At 41.0% G+C, this 22,062-nt stretch overlaps 2 protein-coding genes across 3 annotated transcripts; both read left to right on the top strand.

Moving 5' to 3' along the window:
- The first annotated feature begins 227 nt into the window (after positions 1 to 227).
- On the top strand, positions 228 to 11,032 carry hadhab (hydroxyacyl-CoA dehydrogenase trifunctional multienzyme complex subunit alpha b). The gene is made up of 20 exons (XM_041813070.1): positions 228 to 365; positions 1,186 to 1,227; positions 3,188 to 3,258; positions 3,347 to 3,480; positions 3,654 to 3,792; positions 3,890 to 4,009; positions 4,284 to 4,386; positions 4,526 to 4,648; positions 4,725 to 4,843; positions 5,137 to 5,193; positions 5,278 to 5,387; positions 6,265 to 6,399; positions 6,528 to 6,699; positions 6,782 to 6,868; positions 6,952 to 7,092; positions 7,304 to 7,372; positions 7,833 to 8,028; positions 8,122 to 8,236; positions 8,405 to 8,550; positions 10,323 to 11,032. Exons 1-20 carry the CDS (start codon positions 299 to 301, stop codon positions 10,466 to 10,468), a joined length of 2,292 nt encoding a protein of 763 aa, XP_041669004.1. The 5' UTR covers positions 228 to 298; the 3' UTR covers positions 10,469 to 11,032.
- A 143-nt stretch (positions 11,033 to 11,175) lies between these two features.
- On the top strand, positions 11,176 to 21,253 carry kif3cb (kinesin family member 3Cb). Of its 2 annotated transcripts, XM_041812021.1 has the most exons (9): positions 11,575 to 11,630; positions 11,717 to 12,727; positions 12,812 to 12,913; positions 15,497 to 15,619; positions 15,881 to 15,999; positions 16,507 to 16,623; positions 17,825 to 17,966; positions 18,670 to 18,848; positions 20,280 to 21,253. In XM_041812021.1, exons 1-9 carry the CDS (start codon positions 11,613 to 11,615, stop codon positions 20,410 to 20,412), a joined length of 1,944 nt encoding a protein of 647 aa, XP_041667955.1. In that variant the 5' UTR covers positions 11,575 to 11,612; the 3' UTR covers positions 20,413 to 21,253. The 2 variants fall into 2 exon arrangements, with proteins under 2 accessions (XP_041667953.1, XP_041667955.1); XM_041812019.1 differs by having other exon boundaries at positions 11,176 to 12,727.
- The last annotated feature ends 809 nt before the right edge of the window (positions 21,254 to 22,062 follow it).

Genomic DNA, 22,062 nt, shown 5'->3' with positions numbered 1-22,062 from the left:
ACTCCATGTTTCTTGTATTTATAATTTTAGTGAATTATATGTCAAAAATTAAATGTTTTACCTCTGTACCGGCGTGTAGCGACGTTCAGAGGAGCTCTGTATTATTGAACGTCCAATCAACTACACGTTCAGCAAAGTCAGCCAATGATATGGGAGTACTTTCCACCACAGCCAATCAGCTTCTAGTTCGATTGAATCGGTTGTCAGGAGCTTCCTTGCTCTCTCCTCTATGATAGGATCCTGCTGACAGCGGGCTAAGTTAGCTAGCTTCACTCCACGGACTGACCTCTGCTCTAACATGGCTGGTGTTCGAGCTCTTGGAGTTCTATCCAGGTTAACACCGAAGAGATACGCTGTTCTAACAGGTAAATATGGTGTTTTAGTAACATCTGGATGTTTGAGGAGAACAGGTGGAGTGTAAGTCAGGACTAGTAATTAGCTTAGATTAGCGGTTAGCTTCGCAGGACGGCAGAATGAAGCTCCTGACAGCCTGGTCTTGGTCGGTTTACTTTATTACTGTTTATTAATCTGAATTAAACCTAAACAAGGAGATTAGACCGAACAATGACTCTAGCAGGAGCTATGTTGGTCCATAATATTAGTGTGAACTTGTCTGAGTTAAGCAGGGAGTTAGCCTGGAGCTACAGAATCACAGCAGACAGACCGTCAGACATCAGAGACTAAAGGGTTAAATAAAGGAGATTAGACCAATTTAGATTAATAATTGGACTTATAATAATACTACCAATAACTTTATTTAGACCAGGACAGATAGAGAGGGTCTAAGGGTTTTTAGAGACCTTTATAATTGATCAGTAATGAGGCTAGTTGAGATGGCAGACTGAAGTAGGTGAAAGGTCGTTTTACTCTGACTGGAACACCAGAGCTGGGAGAATCTGAGGTCAAGGCTGTTATAATATCACCTTTATTTATCTGTTATTAAGGTTTATTCTACTGAGGTCATGACTGTTATAATAACACGTTCATTTATCTGTTTTTAGGGTTTTTTCTATTGAGTTCATGGCTATTATAGTATCACCTGTATATATCTGTTTAGGGGTTATTCTACTTTATTTATTCTGGGTTAACAGTAAAGACGGACCAGTGCCACCACTTTCTGACTTATTAATCATGTAATAGTAACAATAATAATAATATTCCTCTGTCTGTGATTGTCCTTTTCAGGCTGTAACTTCCGCACCTTCTCAGTGGCTCCAGCCATGCAAGGTAATTATAAAACCTCCACATGCACACAGTCTAGGACAGTGCATCTGAAAGTGTGGGCCTAGGACCACTGGAGGACCCCAGAGGTCCTGGAAGTATCCACAAGAGGTCATTACAATAACTAAAAACTAAGCCCATTGTCAACCACCCAGGTACCAACCGTTTAGGCTAAAACATAAAAGAAAAAGCATAAATATCTGAGGATCAGTTCAATCCATGACCGGTTCTTTACTGCACTCCTAGTCTAAATGAACTTAAAAACTTGATTAAGATAAATTCATCACAATAACTTTCAGCAGGATAATTTATGAGCATATATCAGACAGAATGCAGTGATTTGTTGTTTTTTTTTTTTTCTTTAATTTTTACCTAGGTAAAGGTAAAGTTCACAGAACGAGACTTAATGACCAGGAGATATTGTCTTTTCTGCTCTCTCACTGTCTGTAATGATAATGTAAAGACTTTAATGAGATGATACAGGGAGATGATACCAGGTAGCCTATTTGCCAACAGGTGAATTAAACTGGCCACAGGAGCTGATGATGTGAGGGAGACATTCCATACAAACAGCCTGCATCTTTGTGCTGAAGATGTGTTGTTTCTAAGTTACTTTGAGTCTAACTCCTGTGAAATAATCTAATAAAAAACCACATTCTGCATCATACTGTGTGCTTTTCTCTGCTTGTATTTACGGGAGCTTTGTCTCCTGCAGCATCTCTCAGTCAGCTGATTCTCCCTCCATCTGCCCCTCCAACCCCACCATGATTGGTCAAACCCTTGATTGGACCTAAGCTTTTCAACTAAACAATCAACCAACTGAATGGAAGCTGTCATCCCCACTAAAAAACATAAAAACGTAAAAAAAAAAAAAAAAAAAAACCATAAAAACGTAATTTTTTAAAATATTCCAGACTTGTTAATACAGGGGAAAGAATTTAAAACAATATTTTCTAACAAATTACATGCTCATCCCTTAAAAAGAAAGGAGCAAAAAGAACAAACAAACTTTCTTAAACTCGAAAACCCTGTTCCCTCCCCTGCTCACCCACTCAACCCACCCTACCCACAAGAGTACAGGCAATGATAAGACAGACTGGAAAAAGAATTTAAAAAAACAATGAAAATAAAATGATACAAAAATAATAATAATAAAGTTTACATACATATACACACATTAAACAACATTTTAAATGATCAGAAAATACTTGGTTAAAAGTTATTTTGAGTCTCACAAATATTAAAACACAGCCAGAAATTTTTACTCGTGTCACCTTTTTATCAATTATTTTGTCTGATATACATAACTAATGTCACGGTTTAACTGGTGTTGGATTATTTAGACACTTCATTAACCATAAAACAGTACGGTTCACTTCCTGAAATAAAGATTTAGGAGTTTCTTCTGAGATGTTAATGCTAGTTGGGAAGAGTTTTCTGGGCCACAAGGAGTGTTTATAAAGATCAATGTTAAAAAAAAAAAGAAAGAAAGAAAAAGAAAAAAAAGAAGAATGTTTATACAGGTAAATGTTATAAAAAAATAAAAATTAGGAATGTTATAGAAATAAATATTGAAAAATAAAAATTAAGAATATTTATAGGATAAATGTAGCCTAATGAAAAATGAAAATTAAGAATCTTTATAGAGAATAAATGGCAGTGGTAAATTGTTTGTACTTTATGACCTCACTAACATTTTTAGAGAATGTAAATATTTCTGAAAGCAAAACCTTTGTATTAAAACTCCCTGTTCATGTAAAAACAAAAGGATGAAAAAGGTGAACATTTGAGTGTCCTGTCATGGTTCTAGGAGGGTTTTAGTGGTCCTCAGAAGAGTTCCAGGTCTCATACTGGTCTTAAACTGGTCTCCAGTGTTGCTGATGTTTTAGAAAGGCTGCTCTAGAACATACAGGTCTCTGGTACTATTATTTTCTGTCTGTACATTATATACTCTCTGTATTTTTAGCGCGAACCCATGTGAACTATGAAGTCAAGGACAGTGTTGCGGTGATACGGATGAACGCTCCAAACTCTAAGGTGTGAGCTTCTCTAAAGACATAACCATGCTAGTTTTCTCCTTTTGAATTATGCAGATGAAATGTGAAACAAGTGTTTTTCATTCCAGGTCAACACACTGTCCATCCAAATGCAGAATGAGCTGACAGAAATAATGAATGAATTGTGGACCAACAGTGCAGTTCAGAGTGCTGTCCTCATCTCCTCCAAGCCCGGATGCTTCATAGCCGGAGCTGATATTAAGTAAGTAGGAGTCAGGTTTAGTATTATTCTGGTGGTTGAAAACAGATTTATTTGTGGTCATAAATTTAAACCCAGTGTCATTAGTCTCACTCTCATTGTATTTTAATGAGCTGTCAGATATCCCTGCTGGTGTCTGGGATTCTTTAACTCTTTATACTCCACATCTGTTTTAGTATGATCGAGTCTTGCGGCAGTGCAGAAGAGGTCACCAAACTCAGTCAGGGAGGTCAGAAGATGTTTGATCTTGTAGAAAAATCTCCAAAGCCTGTAGTCGCTGCCATCAACGGCTCCTGCTTAGGTGGAGGTTTGGAGGTTAGCAAACATTACTGTTGACTCGATTATTCTAGAGGTATTTAATCGGTATGTTTGATTATCATGTGACTTCTAATCATCCCTCTCTGTTTCTCAGTTTGCCATCGCCTGCCAGTACAGAGTCGCAACAAAGAGCAAGAAAACTGTTCTTGGTACTCCTGAGGTGATGCTGGGTCTTCTACCTGGAGCTGGTGGTACTCAGAGACTCCCTAAAATGGTTGGTGCTGGGATTATAATCCCCATATGTAAACATTTTAGATTAAGTATCAGATTTTAACAGGGAATTGGTTTTATACTGGGGATGATATCTCTGTCAGAAGGAAACTAAACCCAGATCAATCTGGTTAAAGCCCATAATTAAAGATAGGTAGGCTCACTGCTAACAGATTATCGTGATGTTTGTGTGTTGTCTCCAGCTAACCAGTTCTAAAAAGCAGATAAAACCGCTTCTACTGCTGATGTTTAATCCCATTTATCATTTATCCTCTTAGGTCGGTCTTCCCAGTGCCTTTGACATGATGCTGACAGGGAGAAACATCCGGGCGGATAAAGCCAAAAAGATGGGGCTTGTAGACCAGCTGGTCGACCCTCTAGGTGAGATATTTAGACCTTGTTAGAAACATTAACCTACTGTATCAGAGTGTTGAACTGGCACTAGTACATCTTCAGGTGAAAATAAACTTTCACATAAACCTTTCCCATGGTTTCTGTATGACGTCCCCTTATATCACAGGACCTGGTCTGAAGAGTCCTGAGGAGAGAACCATAGAGTACCTGGAGGAAGTTGCTGTTGAATGTGCCAAAAGCATCGTGAACAAGAAGATCTCTCTACACAAAGAGAAAGGCATGATGCAGAGTAAGTTCAGCTGCATGTATCCAGCCTTAGAATCTTTCTCCTTACTGGAGAGTCACAGGTTTTCCTTTTTCTGCAGAGATTCAAGACTACATCATGAGCTTTGAGCTGGTCCGCAATCAGATTTACAAAACGGTCCACGGCAAAGTCATGAAGCAGAGTAAGGGGCTGTATCCTGCACCACTGAAGATCATTGAAGTAAGTACCAGCTTCTAGACATGCTTCTGTCTGAAACTCTGGATGGTATGAGGAGAAGTCTGGGGCAGTTCACCTCTAAAGGAGTCCAGAAAGTTTGAGAATACTTTATTTTCATTCTTGTGTTCTTTTTGCTAGTCCTGCAAAATAGAGCTGAAGGGATTTTTTTCATTGACAGAAAATTAATTAGTTAATTTTTGCTGTTTTGTCTTAAAACTGCAGAATTCCTTTATTTATCTTGTTAGAATATTTTCTTACAGTCAGTAAAATATTTGCACGTCTTATTTTCTCCTCAGTGTGTAAAAACTGGAGTTGAACAAGGCCCGACAGCAGGATACCTGGCAGAGTCTCAGGTAAGATTTAAAGGCCTAAATCATCAGATGATTTAGCAGAGAAATGATGGAGTGATTATGTTAAATTTTTAATGTTTGTTTTAGAACTTTGGCAACCTGGCTAAAACCACAGAATCAGGAGCTCTGATTGGTCTGTACCACGGTCAGGTGGCATGCAAGAAGAACCGCTTTGGAGTTCCTGAGAAAGAAGTAAAGTAAGTTGCAGCACCTCCACTGACAGAGCATGCACATGTGTGTCAGTTAATGCACCCATCATGCAGGGCACATTTACAACAAGTTCTTTAGTATTTTTAAAACAAGCCAGAGAAATTTAAACAGGCAACAGATATTGTTAAAAGAAGGAAACCAAAAGAGACCGCTCTATAAGGATGTGATCACGCTAAACCTACCACTGCAGAAGGGAATTTAATTAAGAATTGTATCTGCATCATATAATAGTAATATTATTAATATTATTATGTTTATTTATTTAGCAGCTTTCAAGAACAGCAGAGTCACAAACTACTTCACAAAAGAGATAAAAGAAATGAGGAACAATTAAAGAGAAACCACGGAACAGATAAGGAAAAGCCAGACCAAGCAGGAAGGTGTTAAACTGCTTTATAAATGAGTCAATAGTGTCTACTGATCTTAAGCCATTAATTTGTTTTTTAAACTGTACACATTAGGTTAAAATATTCCTATGAGTTTCCTCTAAATGTGTGATTTTAACTCACCTAAAGGAACAGAGGAGACAGATGTGTGGTAAAAATCTTGGTGAGCTATTATAATGAAGGGAGGTAGAGTAGAGCGGTTTATTCAGAGACAGTGGAGGCAATCTACATGATAGAAAAACAGACACATGGTTTTAGACCACAGGAAGCACACATGGAAGACATGTGAGAGACATGGACCTTATTCAGGATTAAATACAGCAACATACATGATTCAGATGTTGATACTGAAGGAACAGACAGAGAACTGGAAGTCTAAAAGACCCTTTAATGTTGATTCATTCTTGTAATTGAATGTTTATATGTTCATCTGTGGGTAACAATATATGAAGAGTCTGGTTTTATGGTCCATCTCCAGGACTCTAGCCATCCTGGGAGCAGGTCTGATGGGGGCAGGTATCGCTCAGGTGTCTGTGGATAAGGGCGTCCACACGATCCTGAAGGACACTACTGAGGCTGGACTGGCCCGGGGACACCAGCAGGTTTACAAAGGGTGAGTCTTCACGTCAGGGATTTGATCCCTTTATAAAATAATCTTTGTGAGTAAAAGCAGGTAAAATCATAGACTAACTCTTAAATAAGACACTTCAGCTCAGACTACTTTTACATGTTGTATTTTAGGCTAAATGATAAAACCAAGAAGAAGAGCATCACATCCTTTGAGAGAGACTCTATTCTGTCTAACCTGACAGCCCAGCTGGACTACAGTGGCTTTGAGAAGGCCGACATGGTCATAGAGGCCGTGTTTGAAGACATTAACATCAAGCATGCTGTGCTGAAGGAGGTGGAGGCTGTAAGTGCCTGAAAACGATGCTGTTCATACTTTAAATATCAGTTATCTGAGCTTCTACAGTATCTGTCACATTTGTCTGCAGGTGGTCTCTCCTCACTGCATATTTGCCAGTAACACGTCTGCTCTGCCCATCAAAGATATCGCTGCGGCCAGCAAGAGACCAGACAAGGTTGGTTTACACATCCTTAGGTTTAAAGGAGCCTTTGAATGGAGAACGTCTCATTCTGATGGATAATTCCTCCTTGTGTTCAGGTGATTGGAATGCACTACTTCTCTCCAGTGGATAAGATGCAGCTCCTGGAGATCATCACCACTGAACAGACGTCGAAAGACACCACAGCCTCTGCAGTGGCAGTCGGCCTGAAGCAGGGCAAAGTCATCATTGTTGTTGGGGTGAGATCTAACGTTTATGTTTGTTCCCTTCATGCCCAGTGTTTAAATTGTGCTAAAAATTCTATTATGATCATGAAATAACTACATACAGTTAGTCAGATTTATCAGGGTTTCTGCAGATTTTATCAGTTCAGGTCCTTAAGAGGTCATTAATAGTCTTAAATTCAGTGTTCAAGAGTTTGACGGAATCCTGTTTATTATTCTTTTACAGGATGGTCCAGGCTTTTATACCACCAGGTGTCTGGCGCCCATGCTGGCTGAAGCAGTACGGGTTCTTCAGGTTGGTAGTATTACAGTTTCTAAGATGAAGGTTTCTGTGTTGATATGGTGGGCAGTGAGAGCTAGCATGAAGGGAGATCACTGTTCAGCCCTTTGGAGAGGTCTGAGGACAAACTGAAGGAACAGAGACAAAGGTGGTGAACATCCCTGGAGAAGTTCTGGGTTTTTGCTGTGTGGGTGATCGTTTTGATGCACATCCGACTGTGCAGATCTCTGCAGAGCAGATGTTGCTGCAGCCTGTTCCTGTCCCTCTCTGTGGCTGCAGACCAGACTGTGATGGATTAAGTGAGGATGGCCTCCATAATGGCAGTGATGACACAAGATGATACAAAGGGACAGAAAGTTCTCAGTGAGATCTATTCAGAAATCGTCAGATCTATCCAGATATATCAGGGTGAAGAGGTATAACGGACTCTACGTTCATTATGGTTTCTAAACTTAAAATGACTTCTCTCTTCCAGGAAGGAGTTGACCCTAAGAAGTTAGATGCCCTCACCACTGGCTTTGGTTTCCCTGTGGGCGCGGCCACCCTGGCTGATGAAGTTGGTATCGACGTGGCTGCTCATGTAGCAGAAGACCTCGGCAAAGCTTTCGGCTCCCGCTTTGGTGGAGGAAATGTGGAGGTCCTGAAGACCATGGTGGACCTGGGATTCAAGGGTATGGATATGAGAGGATATCAGCCTGTTTTAGGGGGTTTGTTTTTATTCTTTTAGATGTATTTGAATGTGTTTAAATGTTTCTGTTTTACAGGACGTAAATCAGGGAAGGGCTGCTACGTTTATCAGCCAGGACTGAAAGTCAAAGAAGTCAACCCAGACATCGGAGAAATCCTGGAGAAATACAGAATGACTCCAAACCCTGCTGTGTAAGAAAAGTTACCAAAGAAGTGCTGGACATTTTCTCTGACTAATTCATTATTTTTTGTTAAAAAAAAAAACATTTATAAAAGTTATGATGTTGTTTGTTTAACTTGGGTTTTCCTGAATAATAAACTCAGTTGTTAAATATTAAAATCCTTTTTTATTCTCTGCAGTTCCTCAGACTCTGACGTCCAGTACCGGCTGATTTCTCGATTCGTCAACGAGGCCATTCTCTGTCTGCAGGAGGGCATTCTGAACAACCCTCTGGAGGGAGACATCGGGGCTGTGTTTGGTCTGGGATTCCCTCCCTGCCTTGGAGGTCAGAGTTTAAGCCTAGTCACCTGAGCTTTATGAAGAGATCTTAACCTCAACAAAAGAGGTCCTTTGGTTCTGTAGAGGACAGAGATCCTTTGGTTCTGTAGAGGACAGATATCCTTTGGTTCTGTAGAAGACAGAGATCCTTTGGTTCTGTAGAAGACAGAGATCCTTTGGTTCTGTAGAAGACAGAGATCCTTTGGTTCTGTAGACGACAGAGATTCTTTGGTTCTGTAGAGGACAGAGATCCTTTGGCTCTGTAGAAGACAGAGATCCTTTGGTTCTGTAGAAGACAGAGATCCTTTAGTTCTGTAGACGACAGAGATTCTTTGGTTCTGTAGAGGACAGAGATCCTTTGGTTCTGTAGAAGACAGAGATCCTTTAGTTCTGTAGACGACAGAGATCCTTTGGTTCTGTAGAGGACAGAGATCCTTTGGTTCTGTAGAAGACAGAGATCCTTTGGTTCTGTAGAAGACAGAGATCCTTTGGTTCTGTAGAAGACAGAGATCCTTTAGTTCTGTAGAGGACAGAGATCCTTTGGTTCTGTAAAAGACAGAGATCCTTTGGTTCTGTAGAAGACAGAGATCCTTTGGTTCTGTAGAAGACAGAGATCCTTTAGTTCTGTAGACGACAGAGATTCTTTGGTTCTGTAGAGGACAGAGATCCTTTGGTTCTGTAGAGGACAGAGATCCTTTGGTTCTGTAGAGGACAGAGATCCTTTGGTTCTGTAGAAGACAGAGATCCTTTGGTTCTGTAGAGGATAGAGATCCTTTGGTTTTGTAGAGGACAGAGATCCTTTGGTTCTGTAGAGGACAGAGATCCTTTGGTTCTGTAGAAGACAGAGATCCTTCGGTTCTGTAGAGGATAGAGATCCTTTGGTTTTGTAGCGGACAGAGATCCTTTGGTTCTGTAGAGGACAGAGATCCTTTGGTTCTGTAGAAGACAGAGATCCTTCGGTTCTGTAGAGGACAGAGATCCTGTGGTTCTGTAGAGGACAGAGATCCTTTGGTTCTGTAGAGGACAGAGATCCTTTGGTTCTGTAGAAGACAGAGGTCCTTTGGTTCTGTAGAGGATAGAGATCCTTTGGTTTTGTAGAGGACAGAGATCCTTTGGTTCTGTAGAAGACATAGATCCTTTGGTTCTGTAGAAGACAGAGATCCTTTGGTTCTGTAGAGGACAGAGATCCTTTGGTTCTGTAGAGGACAGAGATCCTTTGGTTCTGTAGAAGACAGAGATCCTTTGGTTCTGTAGAGGACAGAGATCTCTTGGTTCTGTAAAGGACAGAGACAGTTACCTCAGTAACAGAGATTTAACCTCCTCAACAGAGAGGACAGAGAATGAAGCAGGTTCTCTGTGGTTTTATAGAGAGTACAATGACTCAGCTAAAACTGCTCTAACAGGTTTTACTGTTTGATTGGACAGTTCAGAGATAAAAGGATTAGACTGAGCCATAGTCCAGTCACAGCTGTGCACTGATCAAAGAATTCACAGTAACGCCTGATAGACACAACAGAGAGGGAAATATAAAACGGCAACAAACAAAGCCTAAAAGGTCTGATCTGATAACAGTCTACCCTTAAAGCTAAATTGTTTTAGTATTGGTTTATCCAGAACAATGAAGAGTTAGTGGACTGTGTCAGTTAGATCCTCCATGGTTTATGTGTTCACTATGATAAGATTTAGTTCCCTTCTTTATATTTCTAAGAGTGCAGTTTGGTATTAATGTTGGCCTTCCCCCTGGCATTCTCTCTGACCTCCTTCTCCCTCCCCGTCCAGGACCGTTCCGGTTCGTGGACACCTTCGGCGCTGACAAGCTGGTCGAGAAGATGAGGCAGTTTGAGGTAGTCTATGGGAACCAGTTCACACCATGCCAACTACTACTGGATCACGCCAATGATCCCAGCAAGAAGTTCCACAAGTGACCGCCCTGCCGCGTGTGCCAGTAGCAGCTCTCAGTAGAAACTCCAGCCTGCCACTAAAATGTGCCTAGTGTTGATATCAGGAGTGGAGGCAAACATGAGAGTGAGGATTATAAAGGACAACGAGCTAAAACTCAGAGTCAGGTAAAGATCAGAGCAGGTTTAGAGGAGCTTTAAATATCAGTGAGGATGTTATTGCAGGTACTGCTGAGATTTATCATGTTAATATAGAGGTGTTTTCTTTAAACCACTGATCTAAATAAGCCTGAACAACACTATCACCTCCATAGACCCAGAATCCTGTTTTAGCTCGCTGTGCCTTCATAATAATCTTTATTCTGTTTAACGTCTGCTTAAATAAAGGTGTTTTTGTACTTAACATTATTGATGGTGAATAAATAAAGGAGCAGATGGAGGCTAATATTTCACACATGGATGTAAAGATGCTCTAAATTAAACTGTTTTCATCTTCAGTGATTCATGAATGTCTTTCTTTTGTACATGATGAATCTGGATTAAACTCTGATGTAAATGTGAAGCCTGAATAAAGTTTCTTATTGAATTAAACCCGTGATGTTTGATTGGAGGCTAATTTACTGAGATGACACTGTGAGATGATATCATACATGCTGGGCCATGATTGGCTGCTCAGATCATGTGGTCGGTCTCCATTGTCCGCAGCAGAGCAGGGTGTGACTGAGGAGGCGGTGTGGGCTGGTCTGTTTTTCCTCAGCATCCTGATCTCTGGTTTTACTGAGGGATGCTGAAGGAGAAGGATTAAGGTGCGGTACGTGAAGGAGGACCATAGGACCCCTCTCTCTTATCCGGTTCTCTACCGGGGGTAAATATGCTCTATGATAAATGACCAGCATGTCTAAAGGGAGAGGCTCTGAGGCGGTCCGGGTGGTGGTCCGATGCCGGCCTCTGAGCCGGAGAGAAGCGGACTGTGACAACATCCTGGATTTAGATGAGAAACTGGGCCAGATCACGATCCGGAACCCCAGAGCCCCACCTGAGGAGCCCATGAAGGTATTCACGTTTGACTCCGTGTTCGGATGGGGCTCCAGACAGAACGACATCTATGACGATGCTGTCAGACCCCTGGTGGACTCTGTGCTCCAGGGTTTTAACGGGACTGTTTTCGCCTATGGACAGACCGGCACAGGTAAGACGCACACCATGCAGGGGGTCTCTAACGACCCGGACCTGAAGGGGATAATACCGACCTCATTCCAGCACATTTTCACCCAGATCTCCAGGACTCAGAACCAGAAGTACCTAGTCAGGTCGTCTTACCTGGAGATCTACCAAGAGGAAGTCCGGGACCTGCTCTGCAAAGACAATAACAAGAGGCTGGAGCTGAAGGAGAATTCAGAGTTTGGGGTCTACGTCAAAGGCCTGTCCTCAGTAGTGACTAAGAATGCCACAGAGATCCAGCATGTCATGAATCTGGGAAACCAGTCCAGATCTGTGGGCTTCACCAACATGAATGAGCGCAGCTCCAGGTCCCATGCCATCTTCGTCATCACTGTGGAGTGCAGTGAGGTGGGACCAGATGGGGAGGACCATATCCGGGTAGGGAAACTCAACATGGTGGACCTGGCCGGGAGCGAACGCCAATGTAAGACCGGGGCCAAAGGACGAAGACTGAAGGAAGCCGCCAAGATCAACTTGTCCCTGTCAGCGCTGGGGAACGTCATCTCAGCTCTGGTGGACGGGAAGAGCACCCACATCCCATACCGGGACTCCAAACTCACCCGCCTGCTCCAGGACTCTCTGGGCGGCAACGCCAAGACAGTCATGATCGCAACAGTGAGTCCATCGCACAAGAGCTTTGAGGAATCCCTGGCCACCCTCAGGTACGCCAGCAGGGCCAAGAACATCAAGAACAAACCTCGCATCAACGAAGACCCCAAAGATGCTCTCCTCAGGGAGTTCCAGGAGGAGATCGCCCGTCTGAAGGCCCAGCTGGAGGAGAGAGGGATGCTGGCCAAGGAGAGGAGGAGGATAAGGAGGAACAGCAAGAGACTGAGTAAGAGTTTGGCTGGGGTGGAAGAGGAGATGCTCAAAGACAGGGATGAGTGGAAGACCATGGAGGAGGAACCAGAGGTGATTTATCGAAAGAAGGAAGGACGGGACATCCACAGAGTCCTGAGTCAGGGGAAGAGTGAGAAGATAAAACACCTGAATGAGAACAGGAAGAGCTTAGAGGACATGCAGTGGGACCAGGACGCCCTAGAGAAGATCATCGAGAAGTATAAGGTACCAATAAGACAGTGAAATATAAGGTACCTATGAATGAGACTCTTAACTACAGCTTTAATTCACTAATATCTCTGTTCACAGGCTATGGAGAGTAAACTGTTAGTAGGAGGGAAGACCATCATCGACCACACCAACGAACAGCAGAAGATGCTGGAGATGAAGAGACAGGAGATAGCAGAGCAGGTATGGAGACTAGAACAGAGTTAACAAATGGATTTACCTCTTTATTCTCAGAAACATGGACCCTTTAATCAGGTTTAGCCATGTTTCAGACAGTATTACAGTTAGATTGGCATGGACTGATAAATAGAAGAACTAGGGCAATGATCAGAGGAAGAATAAAAACAGCTGATTTCTCTGTCATATTCAGAAAGATTTCTTTTTAATGCACCAGCTGTTGTTTTATTGATTAGGTGTCTGTCCAGGGTTTATTCATAAATAAATTCCTCTGATTCAGATTTAGAGTTTAGAGCAGTGGTTTTCAACCCTTTTTGCCTAAGGCACACCCTGTCTCTTCGCTGAGAGACAGGGAGCCAGTGTAAAGACCTCAGAACAATATGGTCGACTCTCTTGGTCTTAGAGAGGACTCGAGCAGCAGCATTTTGAATCAGCTGCAGCTGTCTGAATAACTTTTTAGGCAGACCAGTAAAGATGCTGTTACAGGAGTCAACTCAACTAAAGATAAATGCATGGGCAAGTTTTTTAAGGTCCTGCTGTGACATAAGTCCTTTAATCATAGAAATATTCTTGAGGTCTGATCTGTACAAATTGCCTATTTAAATCATATTACAGTAAAATGAGCATAATTATTTTTTAACCATTTTAAATTATTTTTAATAGCCATATGATTGGCTAATCGCACTCATGCTGCCATATTTGAACTGCTCTAACCTGGCTATGCTTTGCTGCACCCTCTGCAAGCCACTTTTTTCAACCTTCCTCCACCCCAGCTTCTCCTTCCCAGAACAGCCACATATGAATAACAGCGACAAGTGCAAACTTACAACTGCTGATAAAAAATATAAATATTTATGACCACGAGTTATGTGTGTTTCTTGACAAAATGGTCCTGACTGAGCCTAAGTTATTGTAGTAATTATGGTTGTACAAATTGTTACGGCAAACCAAGACTTGGCTCAAGGCACACCAATTGAGAACCACTGGTTTAGAGTATTAGCAGATAAAGACCTCCCTGTGATAATAAATATACTGGTACACAAGCAACAGGCTAACTTTTATTAACATTAAACTCTTTTTACACCACACTGCTTTAATTATGATAAAAATTGATAAATTTGCCTGACAGCTAACTCTTCAAGAGGCATATCGTGTGATGTTTCAGATAACGGACTAGACTGATCAATAATATATAAAACAATAATATCTGGTACTGGACTCAGGAACTGTCCCATTCATTAAAGCTAAATTATTTTAGTTAACTTCATATTTCTCTGTGATCCCCAAAAACAACAGCTAGAAGACCAACTATTTCTTCCTCATATTATACCCTACGATCATATCCTATTGTAACATACCGTACCATATCCCATCATATTGTATTGTATTGTAGTCATATCCATGTAAAGCCCTCTTCAGCATGTCTAACAGTATCTTTAGATGATGTATAGCAGAAGTGTCCAAACTTTTCCCACTGAGGGCCACATACAGAAATAAATAAGGATGTTTTGTGTTTGGCAGTGTGGCTGTTCTGGGATTCCCCCTCCCCTTCTATGAACCTACATAAAAAGCATTAAGCAACAACAGCCCACATTCCTGCTCTCTCTAGGCTGATAAGGAAAGCTGGAGGCAGGGAGAGAAACTCATGAGCAGAGCAGGCATCAATGACAACAGAACAACACTGATTAAGCCAGAAGCAGAATGAAGGAGGAGCTGGGGTGGAGGAGGATTGTGACAGCAGCTAACAGAGAGAGTGACAGAGCGTGGCCAGGCTGGAGCAGTTTAAATAAGGCAGCATGAAAGCGATTGGCCAGTAGAGTGCTCAGAGCCAATCAGCTGCTGTTGGCAATCATTTCCAGGTTTATGGGGATGCCAGTCAGATCTCAGGGAGCCCTGTTTGGCCCTAGCTAGCCCTGGCTCCGCCCCTGGATTATTGTTGTGCTATTGACAAGATATTGTTATTATTTTGGTTGCCAATGTGTTTACCACAGTGTTTTTTCAGTTTAATCACAAACACATCAATTCTTCTTGTCAGGATGTTTGTTTACAGAATTAGCATGGTAGCACCACCTTATGATGAAACCCTTAAGTACAACACAATTCAGCACAAGCTTCATCTTCAAAAGTCAGACATATTTCATGTTATTTCTAGAGCCAGTCAAAGTTTGGACCACAGGCCATAGTTTGGACAACCCGATGTTTAGTAATGAGATGTGGCTTTTTAAATTCACAAGCCTGGCTACACAATTTATGAACAACTTTATAACACACATACAAACATTTTAGTGTTCTAAGGTTGTCAAGATTTTTTAGATATTTTGATATTTTATGGTAACATAAACTGATTGTATAAACAATACCAGAGTAACCACATGTTGGAAGACCCTCAGTTATTGCAGTTAGAATCACTCACAGTTGGACAAAGCACACCTAGACTAGCCTGTGTCTATCCCACCATCAGAGAACCACTGCTGTAGTCCAGTCTTAAAGAGTTGTATCCTATCATATCCTAGCCATAATGGGTTGTATGGTATGTATGCTCTATCATAATGCATTATATCCTATGTTATTGCATTGTTTGTTCCACAGATCAGAAGAGAGAGAGAGATCCAGCAGCAGATGATGCTTCAGGATGAGGAGACGGTAGAAATGAGGGAGACGTTCTCATCTTTGCAGCAGGAGGTGGAACTAAAGACAAAGAAGCTGAAGAGGGTGAGATGATGCTTCGCTGATGCCCCAGTGACTTTATCACATCAGCTATCAGCCATAACTGAGTCAGATTTAATGTCCGAGAGAGTCTGAAGGAGGAGCAGCAGTTTTCTCTGTGATTATCTCACTCTTCCTGATTTTTAGAGATTATTGTAGTTCTTACTCCTGCTCTCAAACATTTAAATGTGCTTTTCTTTCAGTCTGTTGGTCAGGTCTAGTCCAGTACAGTTTTATCTCTAAAGTATAATCTAATGTTTCCTTCAGTTGTATGCTAAACTCCAACTGGTGAGGGCGGAGCTCAAAGATGTCATGGATGAACACGTCATTACCAGACAGGAGCTGGAGCAGACGCAGACGGAGCTGACCAGAGAGCTCAAGTACAAGTAAGGAACGTCTTATTACCTCTATATATACTTTATATTACCGGTATGTGTATCTGTGTATTCTCTATTATTAACATACTTGTTTATTAGAATTACAGTTCTGTTGTGTCAGGGCTGAATCTCTGTGGTCGTAGAGAGGAACTGTAGAGACGTTTTAACGTGTAAATATGTAAATGTGTATCAGTCAGTCAGGATGTAAACTGGTTCTAGACTGGGACAGACAGCTAGTCTGGTCCTCTGCTTTGATAGAGGGATAACTCTGATAACAGGTCTGACTGGATCTGGATTAGAGGAGAAGTTCTATATGATTAAATCAGTCCTATCACAGGTGTTCCAGGTGTCAGACCTGTCTACAGTAAATAGAGGGGATTATTCCTATCATGTGTTTCTAGACTGGTGCAGTATTATCTTCCTTAAACCAGATAAATTATTAGATTTATTTGTCTTTAGTTTAATGTTGTACTTCTTGTGACCTCAGCTGACCCACACCTGTATTTCCTGTCTCAGATTTCTCCTGATTGAGAACTTCATTCCCCCGGAGGAGAAGAACAAGATCATGAACAGACTCCAGTTTGACAGTGAGGAGGACCAGTGGAGACTCCAGCCAGTGCTCCCATCAGAGAGGTCAGCTCTGGTTCCTATTATTATTTTAGATAAGGGAATAAGAAATAAAGTTTGAATAAATAAATACTGGTAAGTTTAAGGTCCTATCTGAGTCACATTTGGTATAAAACAGTCACTGAGGAACGTTTTACTTGAGCAGCAGAGATGATATCTTCCTTTGAATGCCTTTGAATTAGTAATAAACCAGATTTAAGTCTATGAAATAAATAAAACAGTCATCCTCATCCCATTTCTTTAAATGTGATTCTAAACCTAGTAAACATTCAGCTCTTCCTCTATCTGTTTATTCTAACCACATGTATTAAACCTGAATGCACCTTTATCCTCCCTCTGATAAAGCAGGTAAATCAGCCACCAGAGTCTGACTGATTCAGACTAAACCAATTAAGAAGAAAAAAATCTGAAACAGACTTGATTATTAAAGTCATAGATGATATTAAAGATAACTGAGATTCAAACTTCTTTAACATCCTTAAAATCATCCTGACCGCTGTTTCTCTTTGGTCATTCAACCACTAGGTGGCGTCAAAAATCAGTGTTTACAAGCAGACTGGATTCAGACTGGCTTCATGAATAACTGATGATCTATAGTCTGACACATTTCTGTATACAGCAGTGATGAGAGCTCAGGATACATATAAAGACAAGTTCCTTCATAAAATTAGACCCCAGAATAATCAGACACTTTCTGGTTATACCCAGTTATCATGGCAAACGAGACAGAACTATGGAGAACCGGACAGAACTATGGAGGGCTGGACAGAACTATGGAGAACTGAACAGAAACAGATAGCTATGGAGAACCAGACAGAACTATGGAGAACCAGACCAGAGCTAAGAACTAACGAGAACCAGACAGAACTAAGAAGAACCAGACACAACCAGACAGAACTAAGACAGGACCAGACACAACCAGACAGAACTAAGAAAAACCAGACACAACCAGACAGCTATGAGAATCAGACAGAACCAGATAGCTATATAGAACCCGACAAAACTATGAAGAACCAGACAGAACAAGAAAGCTATGAGAACCAGACAGAACTATGATGAACCAGACAGAACTATGGAGAACCAGACATAACTATTATGAATCTGACAGAACTATCATGAACCAGATAGAACTATGATGGACCAGATGGATGCAGACAGTCAGGGAGAACCAGACTTCTAAATCCTTCTTCCTGTCTTTTTGCCCTAGTACGCCTTCTCAGATCCGGAGGCGTCCTCTCTCAGCTGTGGGCTATAAGAGACCGATCAGTCAGTACGCACAGATGGCTGCTGCCTCGGCAAGTGGACCCCCTTCGAGATACCAAGTCAGTGGACCCTCTTCTAGATACCAGGTAAGTGGAGCCCCTTCTAGATACCAGGTCAGTGGACTCCCTTCTAGATACCAGGTCGGTGGACCTCCTTCTATATAAAATGTCCATGGACCTTCTTCTAGATACTAGGTCAGTGGACCTCCTTGTAGATACCAGCTCAGTGGACCTCCTTCTAGATACCAGGTCAGTGGACCCCCTTGTAGATACCAGGTCAGTGGTGCTTAGACACCCAGGGGTCAGATGGAAGAGGAGAGCAGAGGAGGAGGAGATTGAAATACTGATCTCAGACAGACATTTACATGTTCTCAGCCTTCATCTGAGCTGGAGGATCTGAGGATGGTTGTAACCATGGAAACAGTTTAGTATTTAACAGTAGTAAACTGTTGATCCATCAGTCCCAGTAGACTGGGCCTTACTTATTAGATGGAAGTCCGCTCTGGCTAAATAGACTGATTAATAACAAGCAGCTGTATTTAGAATGAATGTAGGTCAACATTAGTAACCTGGGCTGTCCTCTCTGTTATTCCAAGTCAGATATGGATATCAAAATCACTCAGCAGTGATTTACTATTACTCTGAAACTTCACATTTCCTGTAGATGTAATACTAAAGAAATGCTGTTAATCTGTTGGTGTTAAAATAATATACCAATTATCTAGTTGAATGAGAAGTGTTTTTAAACGTGTTTTTGTATAGATAACTTTGCTATGACTTTGTTTTCCAGGCTGAGAACATCATGCTGTTAGAGTTAGACATGTCTCCACCCACCATGTTCACCTTGAACCTGAACGGTACTCACCTGGAGAGAGCCTTTTCTCCACGGCTGGTCAGAGACCTCCTGGTAAACGGTCCTGTCAGAGAGAGGGGCACGACATCACCACGTGTCAGGAAATCCCAGTCCTGGTGAGATAAAGCACTGAAGGTTACAGATGTTTGTCTGGTGGTAGGAGCAGACAGCTGTCTGTCTTTAAGAGTGGTTACCTTACATGGGAGACCTTGAATTAAAATGTTAAAGTTCAGATTTTTAGCCTTACTTCTTTTTCTGGATCTGTCCGAGTTTTTTACAGAGAAACTAAAACATCAGACCATTTATTCAGATGCAAACCTGCAAGATAGAGGGAAAAGGAGCTAAAATTCGGATTAATTAGTCAAATAATTTTCAGAATTCTGAACTACCGCAAATTAAAAGTTCATTGTCTTTGCCAATCTTTAAGAAAATAAAACATGTCAAAAGAAAATTACATGTAGCAAATAAATTAAAGAAGACAGAAACTATAAAAGTTATATTATTCATTAAAAAAACATTGAGTGAAATAAATAAATATGAAGTTATTCATTTAAAAACTAAGATAACACATTAAGAAGCTGAATGCCTTATTTGTTGTTTTTTTACTGTAATTTTCAAGTTCACAACTAGCAGCTGTTATAAACACCTTTGAGAGGCATCAGTTTAAGTTTCAGTATCTTTTTAACGAGTGGACAGACTTTACAATTTTAAATGTATCCCAAAGCAGAGATCAAGTTTAAAAAAAACAACTTTCCCTTCATAACTAATGAAGCCTAGAGTTAGTACATGCAGAACACGGTAGTCATACGCCCAGCTGTGATCAGCTGACAGCCAGCTGATCCTAATTAACACCTCCCCGCTTCCACAGCCAATCACAGCTCTTCCTCTCAACACAGCAGTGTGTTTAAATATCGCAAAATCCTCACCTATCCCTGCTTCATTAATGCTGATGCCCCACACTGCTGCTGATGGCAAAGCTTCACCTCCTCCACCCCAGCCTCCTCCTTTATGGCACAAAGCTTTACCTCCTACACCCCAGCCTCCTCCTTTATAGCACAAAGCTTTACCTCCTACACCCCAGCCTCCTCCTTTATAGCATAAAGCTTGTTGCCCCCTCATATTCAGATTCATGCTACCATGGATTGATTGATTTTTAACTAATTTTATTGTATTCAATATGCATTGTCATAAATGTATCTATCCATATGGGGGTTTCTAGCCAGGAAAATCCTAACATGCTGCTGACTAACCCAGGGAGCAACTTTAGAGCAAAGCCTTCTCCACAAAGTAAAACTGTGGATCTATTTAACAATAAAAAAGTTTAATGTATGATGAGTGTTTCTGATTGGACAACCTTTAAGCCACTTAAACCATGTCCTTCTTAAAACATACAGAAAACCACTGCCACAGTTCTCAGAAATTTATTAGACAGGTGTAATTGTTTATATAATGCTATTAACTGACATTTAATGACAGTATAAACATGTTTGATCCAGTTATATATGGGACAGTATAAATCTAACCTTACCTGTTTTAATGGTCTCCAGGTATCAAACACCACAAGCAGCAGCTGTCACTCCGTCATCATCATCCACCAACCTGACATCAGGATCTCAGAGACAGAGACCATCTTCTGCTGCTTATCTTCCATCAGGAGGCCCGGTCCAGACCAGCCCCTGATCTTTGTGTTGATACGACTGTTCAAATGGCTGCTTTAGTTCAATGTGGCTTAGAAGGAACCGGATTGGCTGAGGAGAAACTATGGTGGTTAGGGGAAAACATGGCTTTATTCAGGATTTCACAGCTTTTTATTTATGATATAATTTCCTATGAATGTAGCTGATATAAAGTTTTTAATGTGTAATAAAACAGACTTCAATGAATGCTGATGCTTCTATGTGACCCAAAGAACTGAATGAGACCATAAATGAGAAAACTGATTAGTTCTATCGTGTAGTTTTAGGTCTGCCCCCTGCTGGAGGGTAGATGTCAGATCAGGGGATCAACAGCCTCCTGATAAGAGTTTTTATGAAACTTCCATTTGTGCATCTGACAGATATGTGCATCTGTCAAATGCACATACAAAGCAAGATCAGCATAGATATGTCCAAAGCGGGGTGCCAAAATTGACCCAGCCCAGAAGTTCATCACAGGATCCTGAAACCTTGAACAATAGGAAAAGAAGGATTTAGCTCATTTTGCCAAAAACCCTGGTCCTTAAGTGGCTTTTTTGGTCCCATAGAACATCCCAGCCACACTCCTTAAATCAGGTTAGACTTCCTGTTAAATAAATCATGACATTTCTCAGTGATTTTAAGACTTAAACTTTATGGCCTTTTTTCTTAAACACATTAATGTCTGTAAAGTAAATTCACTTGTTGCCAAAACCCTGGAGGATGATGTGGTTATGCCTGTATGCTGGATGAATCGCTTCAAATTAAAGCTAATGTAATTGTGAGTCAAATGTGAAGAAAGCTTGCAGTGCACTCCTGATTAGCTGCCTTATTTTCATAGTTGTGAAACCGTGCAGAGTTCATTTGCTTTCACATGAAAATAAACAGATTGAAATGATGCTGGAGTGTCTTTATGTCTCCTTAAAGCTGAAGTTCTGTTTTAATCTGTCTATGATATTGAACATTACTGCAGCAGACAGGTTTATTGCAACAGTAGGAGACTTTTATAATAATTGCAGGAAACTAATGACATTTGAGTTGATTAACTCCATTCTGAGTGAGGTTTTTGATACAAGTGAAGTTATCCTCTGAGAGGAGGGCAGAACTTTCTTCTGAGTGGAAAGGGCCAACCAAACCGTGGGGCAGGGCTATCTCCTCACATGACATCATGAGGGGAAAATCTGAGAACGGCTTGTTTCAGCACACATTTTCTGAAAGATGGGTAAGGGGGGTGGGGGTGGGTGGGTTTCATGATTCTTTGGGGGATTGTAGACAGGCCAGGGGCACATATTTTTGTTATAAAAGCCTGGAAAAGTGTATTTTGCATAATATGTGACCTTTAAAGTTTCTGTCTGTGAGTTTAGGTGTTCCTAATGGACTCATAGTCCATATTCTTCATTAGTATCATTTTCTTCCTCTGAGGATGACTCTCTTTGTTCTTCCAGAGGCCCACCTTAGCACAGATGTTCTAGAGTTCCTGCAGCTCTTTCAGACTGTCAAATATTTAACTAGTATTATTATTAATTTTAATAATAATAATAATAATATTTTTTTTTAATTATTATTAATATTATTATAATATTTAACTAGTTTAACTTTTGTAGTGTGGATCGATACAGACACTTTTAAAGTGTTAAATTAAGTCTGTATGAGTTTA

This window comes from Cheilinus undulatus, linkage group 18 (assembly GCF_018320785.1).
Source record: "Cheilinus undulatus linkage group 18, ASM1832078v1, whole genome shotgun sequence".
Classification (NCBI taxonomy): Eukaryota; Metazoa; Chordata; class Actinopteri; order Labriformes; family Labridae; genus Cheilinus; species Cheilinus undulatus.
Note: the sequence above shows the minus strand (reverse complement) of the source record. Positions and strands in the feature narration are given on the sequence as shown.